Source organism: Heterodontus francisci, chromosome 20 (genome assembly GCF_036365525.1).
Source record: "Heterodontus francisci isolate sHetFra1 chromosome 20, sHetFra1.hap1, whole genome shotgun sequence".
Lineage (NCBI taxonomy): Eukaryota > Metazoa > Chordata > Chondrichthyes > Heterodontiformes > Heterodontidae > Heterodontus > Heterodontus francisci.
The window spans coordinates 76,628,580-76,648,976 of NC_090390.1; the positions used below are offsets into that span (position 1 = coordinate 76,628,580).

The 20,397-nt window shown below is 44.0% G+C and overlaps 1 protein-coding gene across 1 annotated transcript in view; it reads right to left on the bottom strand.

The window, feature by feature from the left end:
* The window catches only part of sema4gb (sema domain, immunoglobulin domain (Ig), transmembrane domain (TM) and short cytoplasmic domain, (semaphorin) 4Gb), a 137,061-nt gene that overhangs the window by 7,239 nt on the left and 109,425 nt on the right, over positions 1-20,397 (bottom strand). The window contains 5 exon segments of the mRNA XM_068053048.1: positions 1,246-1,307; positions 7,384-7,538; positions 8,564-8,679; positions 10,923-11,145; positions 14,199-14,343. Of these exon segments, the coding sequence (XP_067909149.1) occupies positions 1,246-1,307; positions 7,384-7,538; positions 8,564-8,679; positions 10,923-11,145; positions 14,199-14,343 (701 nt within the window).

The following is a 20,397-nucleotide window of genomic DNA, read 5'->3' on the forward strand; positions in this document are numbered from 1 at the left end:
AATCAGCTCCAGGCCTCTTATGCCAATGTTGATTAAGCTCCTTAGTAGATTGCCAGGTAACCATTGAACTTGTTTCAAGAATGCAGGCTATTACTGAGCATTAGCACTCATTCTCCCAATTTACAGGATTGAGCAACTAACCACTAGTTATAAATGCTTTTTCCTACTTCCGATTTCCACATACTGTGATAACCTCAGGGATGATTCTGTGATCAGGTGCTTCCAGTAAGGAGCAGCACTCATACAGAAGGTAGCTTGGGAAACTGCAGGCCCATGATCTCACGTCCTGTGATTCCTATGAGGGCCACTCCTCACTGGGTTGCCACATCGTGGAATCAGGCCTTTAATATCATGTGTTATCCTTGTCTGTAACTCAGTTTGTTCCCCCAATTCCTCCCCTCATCTTTCGAAGATGCTTCAGGCACGGATTTATGGGTGTGGCTCTCCATTACTCTCACCATCTCTTCATGGCAGCAGGTTATTCAACCATCATGGCTCAGCCTGATCTCTTCACCATGGATAGCCATCAGGAGTGGCTGATTTTGTACCAAGACCATATATAGCACCCCAACTGTGGCCCTGGCTGAGATCAGCTAACTGAGGCTGGAGATTGTGGGCCATATGGTCCAATGATACAAAGGTGATGCCTTTAGTGGTGCCCTGGATGCAAGCGTCACTGATATGGTCAACAATTATTGCCCACCGCTAATTGCCCTAGAGGCAGTGGGCTTGCTGAGCCACTTCAAAGCACATGTGGGTCTGCAGTCACAAATGGGCCACACCGGGTAAGGACGGCAGGTTTCCTCCCCTAAAGGACAATAGTAATCCAGCTGGGCTTTTACAACCATCTGACAGCTTCACAGTCTTTTATCTTTTAATTTCCATGTTTTTAGACTGAATTCCAAATCAAGTGGGATTTGAACTCACATTCTCTAGATTATTTGTCCAGGCCTCTGGATCATCAATCCAGTAACATAACCACTACACTACTGTGTCCATCACTTTACCTATCTGTCAGCAAGCAATTCTATTTCCTTTGCTTATCTAGACTGCTGCTTCAACATTAAATTGGATCCCTTCCTTGTCCAATCCTGTCATCAGGCACAAAGTTTTCTCAATACAGAGAGCAAAATTCTCCTGCCAAGTCCTTAGCAGTGGTCCTGCGAAAGCAGTTCCCACAGGCTATGGGCTGTTCTGGCCAACAGTAAGGATTCCGCGCGCATGTGAAAGTAAACAGCTACATACCATCTCCACCGCTGTCCAAACACCCTTTGTTCCCATTCACAATGTCTTGAATCAGCTGCGCTCTACAACAAAGAAAACAAACCTTGAATTTGAAGTGTAGGAAATGGAAGCTTATCATCAGCAGAGGGCCAGAGGGAAGACTTTCCACAGTGCTGTTGCATCAACAGAAGGGTTGGAGAGTGAGAGGTCCATCGCCACGTTCACCTGTCCATGATCCCATGCCAAAATCCCAGGAACAGGCTCATGTTAGTAATCAGGATTGGTGCCCACACCTACAGGTTATTACCCTTTGAGTGAAGATGCTCCACTGACTTAAGCCTAAAGCAGTTGATGTAGTCTATATGGACTTCAGTAAGGCTTTTGATAAGGTCCTGCATGGGAGACTGGTCAAGAAGGTAAGAGCCTATGGGATCCAGGGCAATTTGGCAAATTGGATCCAAAATTGGCTTAATGGCAGGAGGCAGAGGGTGATGGTCGAGGGCTGTTTTTGCAATTTGAAGCCTGTGACCAGTGGTGTACCGCAGGGATCGGTGCTGGGACCCTTGCTGTTTGTAGCGTATATTAACGATTTAGACGTGAATATAGGAGGTATGATCAGTAAGTTCGCAGATGGCATTAAAATTGGTGGTGTCATAAATAATGAGGAGGAAAGCCTTAGATTACAGGACGATATAGATGGGCTGGTAAGATGGGTAGAGCAGTGACAAATGGAATTTAATCCTGAGAAGTGTGAGGTGATGCATTTTGGGAGGACTAACAAGGCAAGGGAATATACAATGGATGGTAGGACCATAGGAAGTAAAGATGGTCAGAGGGATCTTGGTGTACTTGTCCATAGATCACTGAAGGCGGCAGCACAGGTAGATAAGGTGATTAGGAAAGCACATGGGATACTTGCCTTTATTAGCCGAGGCATAGAATATAAGAGCAGGGAGGTTATGGTGGAACTGTATAAAACGCTAGTTAAGCCACAGCTGGTCTACAGTTCTAGGCACCACACAATAGGAAGGATGTGATTGCAGAGGGTGCAGAGGAGATTCACCAGGATGTTGCCTGGGCTGGAGCATTTCAGCTATGAAGAGAGACTGAAAAGGCTGGGGTTGTTTTCCTTAGAGCAGAGAAGGCTGAAGGGAGATATGACTGAGGTATATAAAATTATGAGGGGCATTGATAGGTTAGATAGGAAGAAACTTTTTCCCTTAGTGGAGGGGTCAATAACCAGGGGGCATAGATTTAGGGTAAGGTGCAGGAGATTTGGAGAGGATTTGTGGAAAAAGAATTTCACGCAGAGGGTGGTTGGAATCTGGAATGCACTGCCTGAAGAGGTGGTAGAGGCAGGAACCCTCACAACATTTAAGAAGTATTTAGATGAGCACTTGAAATGCCATAGCATACAAGGTTACGGGCCAAGTGCTGGAAAATGGGATTAGGATAGTTAGGTGCTTGATGGCCGGCACAGACACGTTGGGCCAAAGGGTCTGTTTCTGTGCTGTATGACAGTATGACTCTATGACTCTACACTCCCCATTTTTAATAGTCTCCCCTGGTTTTGAAACCCTTTTCCACTGTGAGCTTAAAACTTTAATCAAGGCACCTTGAATTCTCCTCATTTCCAAAGTAAACAGTGGGTTCCTAGGTTGCTAAGAAGGTCCAGTACTGAGGCACCAACGCACTGTACTGAGGTATGGGGTTAATCACAGCTTTGATTCCCCTCATACTGACTTCGTTATAACAGCCACAACGTCACAGGAAGTGAAGTGGAAGCCAGGCGCTTCCCTTTGGAGACGGGAGAGCAGATTACACTGAGCAATAGTCATGTATCTGCTGGAAGCCAGCAGCGGGAGTGTCAACATCAATCACCTGGACACAAGCTATGTTCTCCCCAATGACGACGTCCAGTGCGGGGAGAACAAGAGATTTGCATAGATTTAGATCAAATGTACAGCACAGAAACAGACCATTGGGCCCAATTGGTCTCTGCTGGTGTTTATGCTCCATAAGAGGCTCCTCCCACTCCCTTCATCTGATTCGATCAGCACTCCTTTATTCCTTTCTCCCTTATCTAGCTTCTCCTTAAATGCAAGAGGGGAGAAGGAAACAAATTATCTTACATATGTATAGATATTGGATAGAGCTAAATGGACCTCTAATGATGTCATTAGCCTCTTCTCCAGAACTCAATTGGACGTCTGGTGAAACCATTCACCTTTTCAGAACTCAGGTGGAAGATTCTGACGGTCTACAGTGGGTGACAGTGAATTGGTGCCTTTTTAACATCTCTCCCCATTTATATTTCCATTGAAGTCAAGAAAACAGGAGAGATAACAAATGGGCTGCTGACTCACTATTGCCGATCTTACACTATCACAACAAACACAAACAACAATCCGAGCAGCTTCTTTCTAATTATAGATTTTGCAACTGTTTTCTTTCAGTTTCTGCATTTTCCCTTCCTGGAACGTGTCTAATACAGAACCGACCCAGGCTGCTGTGTAAACTCAAAAGTCTACCAAACAACTTTAAACAAACAAGGCACTGCCTAGGCAACAGGAATGCTTTTTGGAAATCTCTTAATTCCTGTATTTCCACCACTCCCTGCTACTGCCAGCACTTTCTCTACTTATGACAAACACAGCATTAACTAACTGTATGTTGTAGTGGGTCAGGCAACCCAAAATCACCCAGAATTAGCTTGCATTCCCCTGAAATACAGACACATCGGAACAGGAGGAGACCACATAGACTCTCGAGCCTGTTCAGCCATTCATTGGGACCATGGCTGATCTGACTCCATAAACCCATCTTTGCCCAATAACCCTTCATACCTCTGGTTAACAAAAAAAACTATCAAGCTCAGATTTAAAATTAACAATTGATCTAGCATCAACTGCCATTTGCAGAAGTTCCAAACTTCTACCATCTTTTGTGTGGTGTTTCCCAATTTCAATCCTGAATGCCCTGAATTTTAGGCTATGTCCCCTAGTCCTAACCCAGCTGCCTATTTTTAATTAAAACTCTACTCTCTTGCCACCTAAATAATCTGAAAATAATTTTATTTTCATCCTTCCTCTGAAACCAGCAGAGGTCATTTTAACTTTGGCGTAACACGTGTGATATCAAGCCAATCACCCATTTACATCTCTCTCGATTTAACCTTCCTTAATCTTAATGCATTAGGCCGAATATCCCCAATGTACATTATTGGCCGTAAAGCAGCTCAAGGATGATTAGAAAGCGACGTTTCGCCGGTCAGACTCTCCTAGCATGGAATGCCGCTCAAAGATCACAGGTCCAACCGTGATTTTGCACCCAATGATTTAAATGAATGGAGAACCGGACACTGTCGGCCCCTGGTTTCCGTGCCAACGCTTCTCTACTCCCGGAGCTCTGAGTCAATACTTCTTTTAACTTCTTCACCCGGAGAGTGGTGAGAATGTGGAACTCACTGCCACGAGTAGTTGAGGTGAACAGCACCTTTAAGGCAAAGCTAGATACGTACATGAGGAAGAAAGGAATAGCGACATTGGGGCAGCACAGTGGCGCAGTGGTTAGCACCGCAGCCTCACAGCTCCAGCGACACGGGTTCAACTCTGGGTACAGCCTGTGTGGAGTTTGCAAGTTCTCCCTGTGTCTGCGTGGGTTTTCTCCGGGTGCTCCGGTTTCCTCCCACAAGCCAAAAGACTTGCAGGTTGGTAGGTAAATTGGCCATTATAAATTGCCCTAGTATAGGTAGGTGGTAGGGAAATATAGGGACAGGTGGGGATGTGGTAGGGAACATGGGATTAGTGTAGGATTAGTATAAATGGGTGGTTGATGGTCGGCACAGACTCGGTGGGCCGAAGGGCCTGTTTCAGTGCTGTATCTCTAAACTAAACTAAAGATGGATATGCTGAGAGGATTAGATGAGGTAGGGTGGGAGGAGGCTTGTGTGGAGCATGAACGCCAGCATAGACCAGTTGAGACTGATTTTGCTGTAAAATCACAGAATTGTTACAGCACAGGAGGATGCCATTCGGCTGTCTATACCATACTGATTAATATTGTCACTAGTGCCAAGGGTTTGTCAAATGCAATAACTAGGTTGCTGTACAAGAAATTCTTGTAAAACAACTTCCCCACTCTCTCCAGCTTGTAAACACAGCGAGGTACTGTCCACAATGAACGCAAAACACACTGCTACACAATGTCTCCCCGTACTGCAGTAACACGGGTGTTCACCTGTTTATTACTTTAAAACACGTTAAAATCAACGTTAAAAAGCGTGGAAGAGAAATGTCGTTGGGGTGTTCTGCTTGTGACGACAAGCAGTCCTGATCATTATTTCTAACCTGCAGTGCCTTAGATTCAAAAAACCTGTTTCTATGTGTTTAAGGTTTACGATAACAAACAAAAAGGAATGCCCCACACAATAAAAACAAAATAGTGCTGGAAATACTCAGCAGGTCTGGCAGTATCTGTTGAGAGAGAAGCAGAGTTAACGTTTCAGGTCAATGACCTTTCATCAGAACTGACAAAGGTTAGAAATGTATTACGTTTTAAGCAAACAAAGCGGGGGTGGGGCAAGAGATAACAAAAGGGAATGTGTTGATAGGACAGAGAGTCACAGAAAATAACTGACAAGAAGGTCATGGAGCAAAGGCAAAGGGTGTGCTGAAAGACAAAATGTTAGTGCAGAGAGGGTATGAATTGACAGAAAAATGAACAGCCCTGGCCAAAAGCACAAACATGAAAAAGTGGGCAGGCACATGATAAAAAAATGAATGATGAAATAAACTAAAAAACAAAATTAAAAGAAGAAAAAAAAATATTACTACAAATAAAGGAGGAGGGCCCGTCATGCTATGAAATTATTGACGGGCCCCTCTATTTTATTTTTAGTAATATTTTTTCTTTTTTCTTTTAATTTTATTTTAGTTTGTTTCATCATTCATATTTTTATCATGTGCCTGCCCACTGTTTTTTTTCATGTTTGTGCTTTTGGCCAGGGCTGTTCATTTTTCTGTCAATTCACACCCTCTCTGCACTAACACTTTGTCTTTCAGCATACCATTAACACGCCCTTTGCCTTTGCTCCATTAACTTTATTGTCAGTTATGCTCCGTGACTCTCTGTCCTATCAACACCTTCCCTTTTATTATCTCATGCCCCACCCCCACTTTATTTGCTTAAAACCTAGTACATTTCAAACCTTTGCCACTTCTGATGAAAGGTCATTGACCTGAACCGTTAACTCTGTTTCTCTCTCCACAGATGCTGCCAGACCTGCTGAGTATTTCCAGCACTTTTTGTTTTTATTTCAGATTTCCAGCATCTGCAGCATTTTGCTTTTATTTCAGTGCCCCTTACTCAAGATGGCTTCAATAAACAGACATTTCCTATCAATCTCACCAACTCCCGTCGCCCCACCATGTAATCCCCCACAAGAGTCGAAACAAAACAGCAAAAAAAACCTAGGGCCAATTCAGGGAATAAAATACTCTGGAAAATTCCTCAGGCAAACAGAATCAGGTCAGCAGATCACACAGATCAAGTGTTTCTATTTGATTTCCACTTATCTTTGATATGGTGCAACCTCTGCCTCAGTCAAAAACTGGGCCAGCTCTCTTTAGTTTTGACAATGTTTTAAAATTTCAGTAACTTTGGAAAAAAAAGGGTAAAAGTGCAGCCATGCACTGGAATTTCACTTGGCAATATCGAGGAAGATTGTGCAGATTGTTCCCGAATAAATTGGGAATTTAAATTGTTCATAATACTCTTTAAAAGCAGTGCCCTCTTTAGCTGGCCTTGTTTCCAAGCGACTCTGGAGCTCAATGAAACATTCATAGTCATTCAAAGAAGCCATTCAGCCCATCATGCCTGTGATGATATAAATCCCACTCCCCTGCTTTCTCCCCATAACCCTGCCAGTTTTTCCCGTTCGAGTATTTTTGAAAGTTGGTATTGAATCTGCTTCCGCCGTCCTTCCAGGCAGCGCATTCCAAATCACAACAACTCGCTGGATTAGAAAAACAATTCTCCACAGCTCTCGCTTGATGAGTTACATGAAACACTGGACTAAAACCCAGCACTGACTATCTGTGTGACAAAGATCGACATTTCAGACAAGGTTTTATCAAAGCTCAAGATGGATGACTGTACCTGTCCTCTTCCAGCTGAAACTCCCGGCAAACTTTGCCGTCCCAAACACAGTAAGGATCTCGAGCCAAGACGCAATCGAAGCATGTCAAATATTTGCGGCAGCTTGCCACAGGGAGCTGAATCACGGCACTTTGTGATCCTATATATAGCATCCCCTGTAATTAAAACAGACACACCACCAAAGTTAAACCGTCATTCCATGCAGAGCATGCTGTTGGCGAGCACTATTTTAACATTAATTTCCATCAGGTCATAAATGCTGAGGTGTATAATAAACATGTCGGTGTAACAGTTTGACCTTTTCCTTCCATTTTAATTGCAGACTAGGCTAGAATAACAATGGGAAAATACATGGCTTGAAATGGCTCTATTGCTGAGGTGGCTGTTTTACTTGTATTATTACTGTTTTCCTTGAGCAAGATCATGGGGTGCCCTGAAAGCTCTGGTTACAGCCACTGCTTACTCAGCCAAGGGGCTCTGCAAGATGGCAGGTTTAGTGCCTTTCGTGGCACCCTGGATGTGGGCATCGCTGGTAAGGTCAGCAATTATTGCCCACCGCTCATTGCTCTGGACACAGTGGACTTGCAAAGCCACCTCTTTAAGAGTAAACCACATGTAGGTCTGGAGTCACACATAGGCCAGAACGGGTAAGGACGGCAGGTTTCCCCCCCTAAAGGACAACAGTGAACCCCCAGTTGGGTTTTTATTCGATAGCTTCACGGTCACTTTTACTGACAATATCTTTTTTATTTCCACATTTTCTGGACTCACGTGAGAAGAATCACCACGTGCAAGGTGTTGTCTAATGCGCTCTCGAACGGAATAGGATTCAGTAAACGTATCCAGTACATGATAATATGTTGGCAACGCAACCCACCCATTCCTCTGGTCCTTGCAGAAGCTTTGTCTTAGCCAGCAGAGGGGCTCAGACCTCGAATACATTATTTCCTGATCAGGAGAATGTTATTGCCCACATGGCAGGAGGAAAGGAGGGTAAATCTTCACCTTCACCACTTGGATGGTAACTTGACAGAACAGATCGCCCGCCCATTAGAGAACCCACCTGATTTTGACTCCCATCTCCCCCCCCCCACCTCAACAAGTTTGACGGTGTGTTTTAATAATGGAGTCTGGCCATGTCCACTTATCATTTTGCATAGTTATAATGTTAAGGTCGTACCTTGGTGCTGGCTAGGACCAAACTTTCCACGGGCTGGGGTTCCTCGTACAGCTGGATCTCCTCTATGATCTGTATGCTGGACCCTGTGTTCACTACCTTGTGCAGCCATCCATCAACTTTAAAACAGGTAACATCAGTTACAATAGAGACAAATGCACATGATTCTCTTGCAGCTAAATAATACTTTTGGAGTGAATACGTCGCAAAACATGCAGATTAACAATCTTTTCACCGCAGACTGAATAATAATGCAGGAAGTCCGCGATATTTCCCTGCATCAGATAGTAAAATAAATTAATGACAACATCAAGGATGTTATGGCCATGCAGAGGGAGCAGAGCAGATTTGCTGTGGTTCAGTTATGTGGAGAGACTGGAGAAGTTGAGATTATTCCCCTCTACAGCACAGAAGGTTAAGGGGAGATTTAGTGGAGGTGTTCAGAATTATGAGGGGTGTCGATAGAGAAGATTGGGAGAAACTGCTTCCACTGGCCAGAGGATCAGTCACCTGAGGACACAGATGCAAGATAAATGGTAACAGAACCAGAGCAGGGGGAGGAGAACTTTTTTTATGCAGTGATTTTTTATGTTGTGGAATGCACTGTCTGAAAGGGTGGCGGAAGCAGATTCAATCGTAACTTTCCGAAGGCATTTAGGTAAATACTTAAGGAGGAACCATTTACAGGGCCATGAGGAAAGAGCAGGGAAGTGCGACTAATTGGATATCTCTTTTCAAAAAGCCAGCACAGGCACAATGGGCTGAATGGCCTCCTTTTGTGCTGTGTGATTCGACGAATGTCAGCATTTGTCAAATTTTGCAATCAGTCACAGGAGCCGACTGTCTGCCATGACCACACTGTGGCCAAACAAAGCAACTATTTGCTCTGTTATCCAGAATAACGCGCTTGACAGCATCTTCCAGGAAAGTAATGGTTATTAATTATTAAACCCAGGCGTTTAAGGCCAAAGCTTTACCACCATCAAAAATCTGGGAGCAAGGCAATGAGGCAATTTGCACTTTTGGCAGAGGGCTGGGCGGAGATTGGGGGAGGGGACGGAGGGAACTGGCGGTGGTGGATCAGTCGTCCAGCTTGGCTCGATTTTCCTTTTCACTAGAGTGAACGGACGGGGAAATCTGGCAGGGTGTTTAGCAAAACAACCGCTCGACACTCAACAACCACTAGGCTTTCCACCCCAACAACAGTGAAAATGATAAATCCTCTCATCTTTTAAAAAAAATAGTTTCTTGTCCATCAAGTGCTGAAGGGTTGAGTAGAAAAATGTCCGATAAAGGACAGTTCCTCAGTTTGTGTCCAGGCTCAATAACAGACACTAATTACTGTGTGCAGTAAAGAAAAAAAACTTGTATTTGCTTTATGCCTTATCGCGTCTCTCGCAAATATTCTATAATGTTTCACCATGAACAGCTTTGAAGTGCAGTCACTGTTTTGCAGAGAGCAAGGGTCCCACAAACAGGAACAAGATGAATAACTGGCTGACCTGGTCTACCTTGGGGAGGATGGATGGACATTGGGAGAACACACAGCTTTTCCTCAGACAGCACAGGGGGATCGGCAACATCCACTTAAACCTCCAAAGCAGGGAGACTGGGCTTGATACCTCAATCAGAAGGACATGTCACCTCTGACAAGACAACACTCTCACAGCATTGCACTAACGTGTTATCCTAGACACTTGTTACAACTACTACAATTATACAGGGCATTGATGAGACCATACCTAGAGTACTGTATACAGTTTTGGTCTCCTTGCTGAAGGAAGGACATACTTGCCCTAGATGGAGTGCAATGAAGGTTCACCAGACTGGTTCCTGGAATGAGGTGAATGTCTCATGAGGACAGAGTGAGTCGATTAGGCCGACATTCCCTGGAGTTGAGAAGAATGAGGGGTGAACTAATTGAAACATATAAAATTCTTAAGGGGCTTGACAGGGTAGATGCTGAGAAAATGTTTCCCCTGGCTGGAGAACCTAGAACATGGGGTCACAGTGTCAGAATAAGGGGTCGGCCATTTAGGACTGAGATGAGAAATTTCTCCACTCAAAAGGTGGCGAATCCTTGGAATTCTCTACCTCAGAGAGCTGTGGATGCTCAGTCATTGAGCATATTCGAGACAGAGTTCAATATATTTTTGGGTACTAAGGGAATTAAGGGATTTGGAGATAGTGCGGGAATGCCAAATGGCCTCTTACTGCTCTTATTTCATTTGCTCATATGTTGCTGTTATCTTAGACAAGTACTCGAGACCTGGAGTGGGGCCTTGATCACACAATAGCCTGATTCAAAGGTCAGAGTGCTGTGGAGTTATGAAGGGATAATATTTCTTTAGACAACACATACCTGTGCCAATGAACATCACATCATACTGTTTATCGTCCAGTGCTGTGACTCTGTCTACTACAATCTTTGTGTAGTTCACATTTTCCTTCGTAAAAACTGGATGCCCTCCCACGGGTTTGACCTCTTCGTCCATCAGTGGATGCTTCTTCACAAAGTCCAGGACGGTGTCCGGCAGATCACGTGATCTCTTGAAGCCCTCTCTCCTGAATTTGTCTGTGATGCACTGTCAGACACAGCAGGGGAGAGCACAGCAAAAGCAGTCAGCAACAGTAGAGTAGTAGGGACAAACCAGGTAATTATAGGCCAGTGTATCTAACATCAGTAGTAGGGAAACTATTGGAAAAAGTACTGAGGGACAGGATTAATCTCCACTTGGAGAGGCAGAGATTAATCAAGGATAGCCACCATGGCTTTGTCAGGGGGAGATCATGTCTAACAAATTTGATTGAATTTTTCGAGGTGGTGACGAGGTGCGTAGATGAGGGTAAAGCAGTTGATGTAGTCGACATGGACTTCAGTAAGGCTTTTGATAAGGTCCCGCATGGGAGATTGCTCAAGAAGGGAAGAGCCCATGGGATCCAGGGCAATTTGGTAAATTGGATCCAAAATTGGCTTAGTGGCAGGAAGCAGAGGGTGATGGTTGAGTTGTTTTCGCAATTGGAAGCCTGTGGCCAGTGGTGTACCGCAGGGATCGGTGCTGGAGCCCTTGCTGTTTGTAGTGTACATTAATGATTTAGACGTGAATATAGGAGGTATGATCAGTAAGTTTGCAGATGACATGAAAATTAGCGGTGTCATAAATAATGAGGAGGAAAGCCTTAGATTACAGGACGATATAGATTGGCTGGTAAAATGGGCAGAGCTGTGGCAAATGGAATTTAATCCTGACAAGTGTGAGGTGATGCATTTTGGGAGGACTAACAAGGCAAGGGAATGGATGGTAGGACCCTAGGAAGTACAGAGGGTCAGAGGCACCTTGATGTACTTGTCGATAGATCACTGAAGGCAGCAGCACATGTTGATAAAGTGGTTAGGAAGGCATGGATTATAAGAGCAGGGAGGTTATGATGGAGCTGTATAAAACACTAGTTAGGCCACAGCTGGAGTACTGTGTACAGTTCTGGTCGTCACACTATAGGAAGGATGTGATTGCCCTGGAGAGGGTGCAGAGGAGATTCACCAGGATATTGCCTAGGCTGGAGCATTTCAGCTATGAAGAGAGACTGGATTAGGTTAGGGTTGTTTTCCTTAGAGCAGAGAAGGCTGAGGGGGGACCTGATTGAGGTATACAGAACTATGAGGTGCATAGATAGGGTAGATAGGAAGAAAATTTTTCCCTTAGCAGAGGGGTCAATAACAAGGGGGCATAGATTTAAGGTAAAGGGCAAGTTTAGAAGGGATGTGAGGAAAAATGTTTTCACTCAGAGGGTGGTTGGAATCCGGAACACACTGCCTGAAGGGGTGGTAGAGGAGGAACCCTGACAACATTTAAGTAGTATTTAGATGAGCATTTGAAATGCCATAGCATACAAGGCTACAGGCCAAGTGCTGGAAAATGGGATTGGAATAGGTGCTTGATGACCGGTACGGACACGATGGGCCTGTTTCTGTGCTGTTTGACTCTATGACTCTATAACAACAATTTGTATTTATATAGCATCTTTAACATAGTAAAACATCCCAAGGCACAGGTCTGTAATCAGACAGAATTTGACGCCAAACTTGTGATCAAACTTGGTGAAATAGCTTTTAAGGAGCGTCCTAAAGAAACAAAGAGAGGTAAAGAGGCAGAGAGGCGTAGGGAGGGAATTCCAGAGCTTAGGGCCGAGGCAGCTGAATGGTGGAGTGATTAAAATCAGGGATTATCAAGAGGCCAGAGATGTCGTAGGGTTACGGGGCTGAAGGAGATTACAGGGATAGGGAGGGGCGAGAGTATGGAGTAATTGTGGCAATGATCTACACCACTGCAACTACCATGACTCCTTGCTGGGGTATAAATCCACAGAAAGACTGGCACTTAAATAGCAGCTTTCATGACCTCAGGACATTCCCAAAGCCCTTCACAGCCGATTAATTACTTTTAAATGTAGTCACTGTTGTAACGTAGGAATTGCGGTAGCTAATTTGTGCACAGCAAGCTCCCACAAATTGCAATATGATAATAACCAGATTATCTATTTTAGTAATATTGGTTGAGGGATAAATATTGGCCAGGGCATTGTTGTTCTTCATGTTAGTGCCCTGGGTTCTTTTATGTCCAATTGCAAGAGCAGATACGATCTTAGTTTAATGTCTCACCCAAAGGACAATGCAGCACTCCCTTAAGTACTGCACTGGAGTGTCAGCCTTGATTTTGTGCTCAAATCTCTGGAGTGGGACTTGAACCCACAACCTTCTGACTCAGAAGCAAGAGTGCTTCCACAGATGTTATTTGTTCTTCAGTTTCTGATAACACTAAGGTTGCGGGGTTTTTTTTGTCAGCTGTGGCTCTGTTGCTATCACTCTCGCCTCTGAGTCGTGTTTCCCACATTACAACAGTGACCACACTTCAAATGTACTCCCTTGGCTGTAAAGCACTTTGGGATGCCCTGCGGTCATGAAAGCCGCTATATAAGCGCAAGTCTTTTTTGTTTCCTTTTTTATCCAAATGGCGATTTGGCACGTATGAGGGAGGCTGCGTGTTAACCGGATATTTCATAGCAGGGAAGGGGTGGAGACAGGACAGGAATCACAGCGATACTCTCCTCACTTGACATCCACATATGTACAGGTCCTGTAGGCGTAGCTGGATAGTGATCAGGAGCAGAACCCCTGGCTGATCTTTGCCTCCCAACACAGGGATATTAAGGCCATTTGTTGCCCTTAACCCAGACGGAGATCCAGCTGAGCTCAGCATAGACTGGGGATCGAATCGGGCACATTCCTGCTCTGCATTCACAGGATAAATTCACTAGGGGTAGACCTTGACTTTGTGCAATCAAGAGCCCATTTCACATCTCTCCTGACTTAATTTTCCATTCACGTCCCTGCTGGAAGCAGCAGCTCACAAAATCCACCCTCCATCATATCCACACAAAACATGACAGGGATGCAAGAAAGCAGTCCTCATGTGTAGGGAAGCCTTATGTAGAGATTGGAATAGAAGATGTGATGCTTTCACTGGATGTGTATTGATTGTTGGAAACCCCCGTTGTCAACCTAAATGTGTTGCTTTGTGCGAGCCTCAAGAAAAAAAGTACCCAGAAAATGTTACTTTCAAATGCTGAAGAGCCTTACCGATCCTGGGCGTGGCTCTGGAACCTTGCCCATGTATCTTGACCACCAACGTGGTAATTCCTGGTCTTCCTTGTATGGCCCTTCAAATGTCTTCCAAATGTCGGTGATGGTGTACTGACAGACAGCGGACATTTGTACATTTTGCCTTCATTATTATGGAGAAGAGTGAGGAAACATTAGTGAAATCAGCAGACAACCAGCTCACATTACACCATGGGATATTAGCTGTCTGAATGCTTCAAGTGATTGCCTGAAACTCCTCTTTCCCATGTTGCAGAGGGGTTGATTACTCATATGGGATCTAGAGGTCATGCAAATAGACAGCACTTCTTTCTAGTGACACACTCTCTCCACTAAACCTTTCCAATTCTCCCTGAATAACCTCACGAGGAATCTGTTTCTTTATTTTCTATGGGTTGACCCTAGTCTTGCCTACTGTCCAGGATTGTGCTGACGGCTCCGGGAATTGAAGATTTATCTTCAGGACAATGCTGCCAGCAGACTCAAGAGAAAATTGTAGGGGCATTTTTGTTTCATTTTCTTTGAATGCTTTAGTTATAAAAATATTAGAGGTGGGGGTGGGAGGAGTGGGGGGGGGGGGGGGGTGGGGTTGTGGAGAAAGCTTCTTTTGCTGACAGTCAAGCTTAATCTAACTGGGTAACAATCAGTACCCTTTCCAATTGGCCGCGGGAAGGCAGTGCACCTACAGAATGGACCAATGGCGGGAGTGTGGGGTAGTTTGTGGTGGGAGGTCACATGATGAAAGCTCCAGGAATACAGCCAACCAGAGTTGGAAACCCTAATTAACCCATCAGTTAAAATCATGCAGAGAGGAATTTCAGATGACTGTGGCATGTGTTTTTATACTAGTGGCGCAGAGTTTAATTTTGGGATCAACATGCAATTATATATTGTTTAAATTTGCCGGGCATTCTTTTTTTACATGATCAACCAAACTTAACAGTTCAGCACGTTTAATAAACACAGTAGATGAAGTGGCTGAAAATAGGCAGCTCCGCGGAAAATCATCATCTTAATTTTTGACCTTGGGCAAAAAGAAAGTATCCACAAAACATCCAAGCTTTTTCCACTTTTGAAGCAGGAACCATGAAGGAATACTCGGGCTCCCTACAGAAATAATGGCACAGACGTGTGAAAGAGTGGTAAACAAATCAGGAGACTCACAGCTTGTTACACTCAGGGTAAATATTCTGAAGTGAACTCAACGCAAGCTAAGAGGTTGTACAGTAGATGCAGTAAGTGAGAGACACGCCATTGAGTACTAAGAGTCTGTGAGCTCCATTGATGGTACAATGGGGGTCATTTTGGCTTTGGACAGTGTTGTACGATTGCCTTTAAGAGTGATGTCCCTTTAAGATCGTACTACGCTAATGAACCATGGATGCAGTCATGTGACTTGGAGCCAAAGTCACTCTGCAACTGTAACACCTAGAGGAAGTTTCTGTAAAATGTTTGCTCTGTACTGTATATACTTGTTAGCTGTAATAAACCTGTTTGAGATCTTCAACAAACTGGACTCCATGCAGCTCATTTATGTTACCTCAGACAACATAAAAGATGTCATTATATGGTGGCAGTGGTGGTGAGAAGACAAAGTCTGAGGTTGAAGACCACAATTAAAACAGCTCTGAAAATGACCTTTCCTACAGCCAGTAGAGAAGTTCAAGAAAAATACTGGCTCAAACAGTGAAAAAAGAAGAACTTACCTCAAGTTGTAGAAGATAGAGCACAGAATGACAGGCTGCAAGTAAATCAGGTGAATCATTGTGCCGATGGGTGAGGGATACTGCTTTAGATTTTTAAAAAAACCTTTAAAGTCCTTTAAAAGATCGATTTTTTTCAAAAGCTCCGTGTAGAATAAAACCGGGGAAGTCCCAATTCCTTTCCCAAGCTGATCGAAGGTCGACGCCATTACAGAAGATGACCATTAGAAAAAATGCGGGAAGACCCAGGTCACTGCAGCGCCTTCATCCATGCAGCCAAAGCTTTAAAAAACCCATTAAACTACTTGAGCATGAATAAGAGCTTCCATTCACGAAGCCCCGATAAAAAAAATTAAACCCACTGCAGTGTGAACAAACAAAATTCTTTAAAAAAATATTGAACTGCCTTTGAACAGCTGTGTAAACAGAACAGGCTTAGGTGCTGGAAGCGAAGGGCCTGTTTCAGTGCTATATCTCTAAATAAAATAAAATACCTGCTTCTGTCAATCAAAGCAGCTAGTATAAATAACAGAGAGTCTCTTAAAGGGGAAACAGTGCAGAGTCATAGAACAAGTCTGAAAGCACGTTTTGAAGCAAAAGAACAGCAGTAATATGGATACCAAATTTTCCAGCATGAGCTGGAAGGCCATGGATATCCTATCTGAGTTCCAACTTTTCAAACAGAAAATGCAGTTGTGTTCCACAGACCAAGTAATTGTTGAACCAGAAAAACAGGCTGTAAAATACTAATAGCAGTTGGAAATGAGGGATTACACAGAATCAACATCGCTGGACTATCTGACAATGACCAGAAAGATCCCGCAAAGATATGGAAAATGATAGAAGATCAGCTCCGATTACAAGTGAATTTTAGAATTCACCACCTGGAATTGATGCCCTACAGGCAACAGCCAGAGGAATCAATAGATCAGTCCATCAGTAGATGCTGTAGTAAGGGCAATGAAAGCCACTTATCAGAAACTGAGCTGTCAGAACGAATAATGGAGCTAATGATTATATCGACAGCCATTGAAGGGTTTCAAAAAGACCTCTTGGGGGGGAAAAAGGCCACAGCTGCTGCTGGAGGATGGCAGAAAATATGAAGCTATTGTAGCTGGATAACAGCACCTGCAAGCACTAGATGTAGCCAACAGTATCGGCACCATTACCAGGTCGAAAAGAGCAAGCAAGCTGTGTGGTAAGTGTGGTCTGTTCCACTCACGCCGAAATTGTCCTGCATTTCGTGACCTGCACAAGGTGTACAGGCAAAAGGACACTGAACCCACCTATGTAAGAAATCTGGCTCCAAAGACGCAGCCAGAAGCTGCAGCAGGACAACAGCAGCAAGGAGAGCATCAGAGACCTGCATAAACTCAAGCTGAAACATGAAGTCCACAGGGAAACAGACCTGAGACAAAACTCAATGAGGAGTACTTCTCAGCCAGTGGATGAATAGGTGTTCCACATTGTGAACCTGACACATCACGTTGATGAAGTCAAACAACTGGAAGCTTTCGCCACTATTAACATCATGTGCCCAAAGGAAGCTGTCAAACATACACTCAGGGTCAAGATTGACACCGGCGCTAGTGCAAATATTCTACCAGTCCGAATCCTCAAAGATATGTACCGGAGTCGTTGGAAATCAATGATACAACCGAACACTGCCAAGTTATCTGCATACAACGGGTCACACATTCCTTGCAGTGGCACACTAACAATGCAATGCAAGTTGGCATGGAAACCACAAACATTCTACCTTGTAGACACGAGCGGACCAGCAGTGGTAGGACTACCAGTGCGTAAGGACCTCAACATCATAGTTATCCACGAGGTCACCAAGGTACCCATTACAGAAGAGGCCAAAGGTACCCACATTGACTCACAGTTCCTCTAGGATCTCAGTAGTTCTGGTCTGGAGAGTATCAGCCCCTTCTCAGAGCACACCAGGAGAATGAAGATCCAAATTCAGATGGTGAAAGTTCTTTGTCAACAGGCAGTGTCTCTTCGTGCTCCAGCGACTCGGAAGAAGAGACTGATGTTGTAACCACTGAGAAGCAAAGGCTGGCAGTGGGGAGCATTCCCAAGGGGAAATCTCCAAGGACCGGAACCCGCATGCAGACTCTGACCAACATTAAACGATGCCGTCTGGAAACCCAACAACAACACAACTATGCTGCGCCTTCATTTCTGCTCTCTAGACAACTGCCAGCATCGCAACAAGCCAGAACAGACAGGTACCTCCATGAGGCCAGGTACTCCTCCCCCAACAAGTCCTCGACCCTGAGCCCCAGGCCTTCAGATGCACAGGATGAGGAGAGGTGAAGGACATGCAATGTCCTGAAGTGGCAGAGGAGGAATGAGTTGAAGCATTGTTTACTGGCTCTTCGAGATGAGGTGCCGGAACTTTCCAAGAAGGACAATGCTCCAAAAGTAGTCATCTTGAGAAAAGCAACAGAGTATATTAGCAGGCTGAAGGCAAAACAAAAACTGAATGCAGAGGGGGAAAAATTTCAGAAAAAACAACAAATGAGATGAGCAAATTCCCCGATTAAGAGTGGTCAACCACCAAAATGATATATGGACTTTAAAGCTTCTGCACTCATAAATTGCACAATCTCTATACCTGTGTAAATAATTCTGATGTTATCGAATGTTATGTGTTTTTACTTGTAGCATATGAGACTTATCTTTGGAAAGAAAGGAGATGTTGTATGATTGCCGTTAATGATGTCCCTTTAAGATCTTAGTATGCTAATGAGCCAGAGTCACTCTGCAACTGTAACACCTAGAGGAAGGTTCTATAAATAGTTTGCTCTGTACTGTATATACTTGTTAGCTGTAATAAACCTGTTTGAGATCTTCAGCAAACCAGACTCTACGCATCTCATTTATGTTGCATCAGTCAACAGATAAGAACTCATTACAGGCAGTAGTGAAAAATGAACAATATTGCTTGAGCTGCCTTTTATACACCTCTCCCCATTTTAATTTCCATTAAAATCAATAGATATTAAAATTGGGAGAGATGCATAACAACAACAACTTGCATTTATATAGCATCATTAATGTAGTAAAACATCCCAAGGGGCTTTGCAGGAGTGTTATCAAACAAAACAGGCAGCTGAATTGATATCATGCCATTTTACACTCATGTCTGATGCAAAATTAGCCCCTAGTGAGTTCATCCAATGAGTAGTCAAACAGAGCAGGGACATAACAAGTTGGATCCATGTCCTACAGTGAGTTAGCTGATGTCAGACAGAGATTGGGAAGCACCATTAGAGCAGGAAAAGTCCTGCTCTCTGAGTGGTGACCTTTGCTAGAAAATCAGCCGTGTGGACACTGGGCGAGGACAGAAGTGGGTTCAGCTGTTATGCCTTCGTGGTCAACATACACACCAGCATAACAGCCACGTGTCTGAGGATGCAGATTTTGGGTCAGCTGAGTTTTACCTCAGCAAGGCATTCAATGGAAGATGCAGTCAAAACATAAGGTGAATGAGAAGGAGCTGCTGAATATCTGAAGCAAAAGGGCTGAAGAGTTATGAGCTTCGAAAGGGGGTGGGGGAAGAGGCAGCTCAGTGAGACAGCCCATGCCTGACAAGGTTATATCACTTCCAAAATGTTTCCACTTCCTGCAACATCTGAGGAGCACCCTTTCCAGATGATTAATCATGCTCACACTGGTGACAAACATGTAAGCAATCCATAATGGCTCTCCCAAAGTAGGCGTGACTAATCAAGGAGGGAAACAATGCGTCTGATTCAGGTATGCGTAATCAATTCTCTGTGATACTGCAGTTTCTCATTCTCTAAAATGTCTTGTGAAATTCAATTCCCCTTTCCAACAGAGTTAATTGCGGAATATTTGCACTCACATTTCAACCCACTGCCTTCATTATTATTCTATTCTTATGGCAGGAATGGGACTCGTGGGAAAAAAAATTGCTAAGAAATGAAGTGACGTCATCACTCAGTGTATAAAATATTCCAAAAACAAGTGCTCTCATGATCGTTTGAGTAAGCAAGTTTAGTTCATTTTTTAAAATTCATTCACAGGATATGGGCATCACTCAGAGGTGCAGTTCCCTCCAAGCTGCACATGCGCATGGCTGTGCAACAACTCAGGCATTACTGTACAGACCACTCACGAGTCATCCTCTAAGACCGCAATTGCGTGAGATCATGCAAAAAAATTTAAAGGGACCGTGCACTGAAATGAACAGGCTGTGCACAACAACCAAAAATTAGTGGGGCGTTGCTGGCAAGGCCAGAATTTATTTCCCATCCCCAAGCTTGCTCGGCTATTTCAGAAGCTAGTTAAGAGTCAATCATATTGCTGTGGTTCTGCAGTCACATATAGGCCAGATTTCCTTCTCCGAAGAGCATTATTGAACCAGAAGGGTTTTTACAACAAACATTTAGCTTCACAGTCACCATTACTGATATTAGCTTTTCATTCCACATTTACTT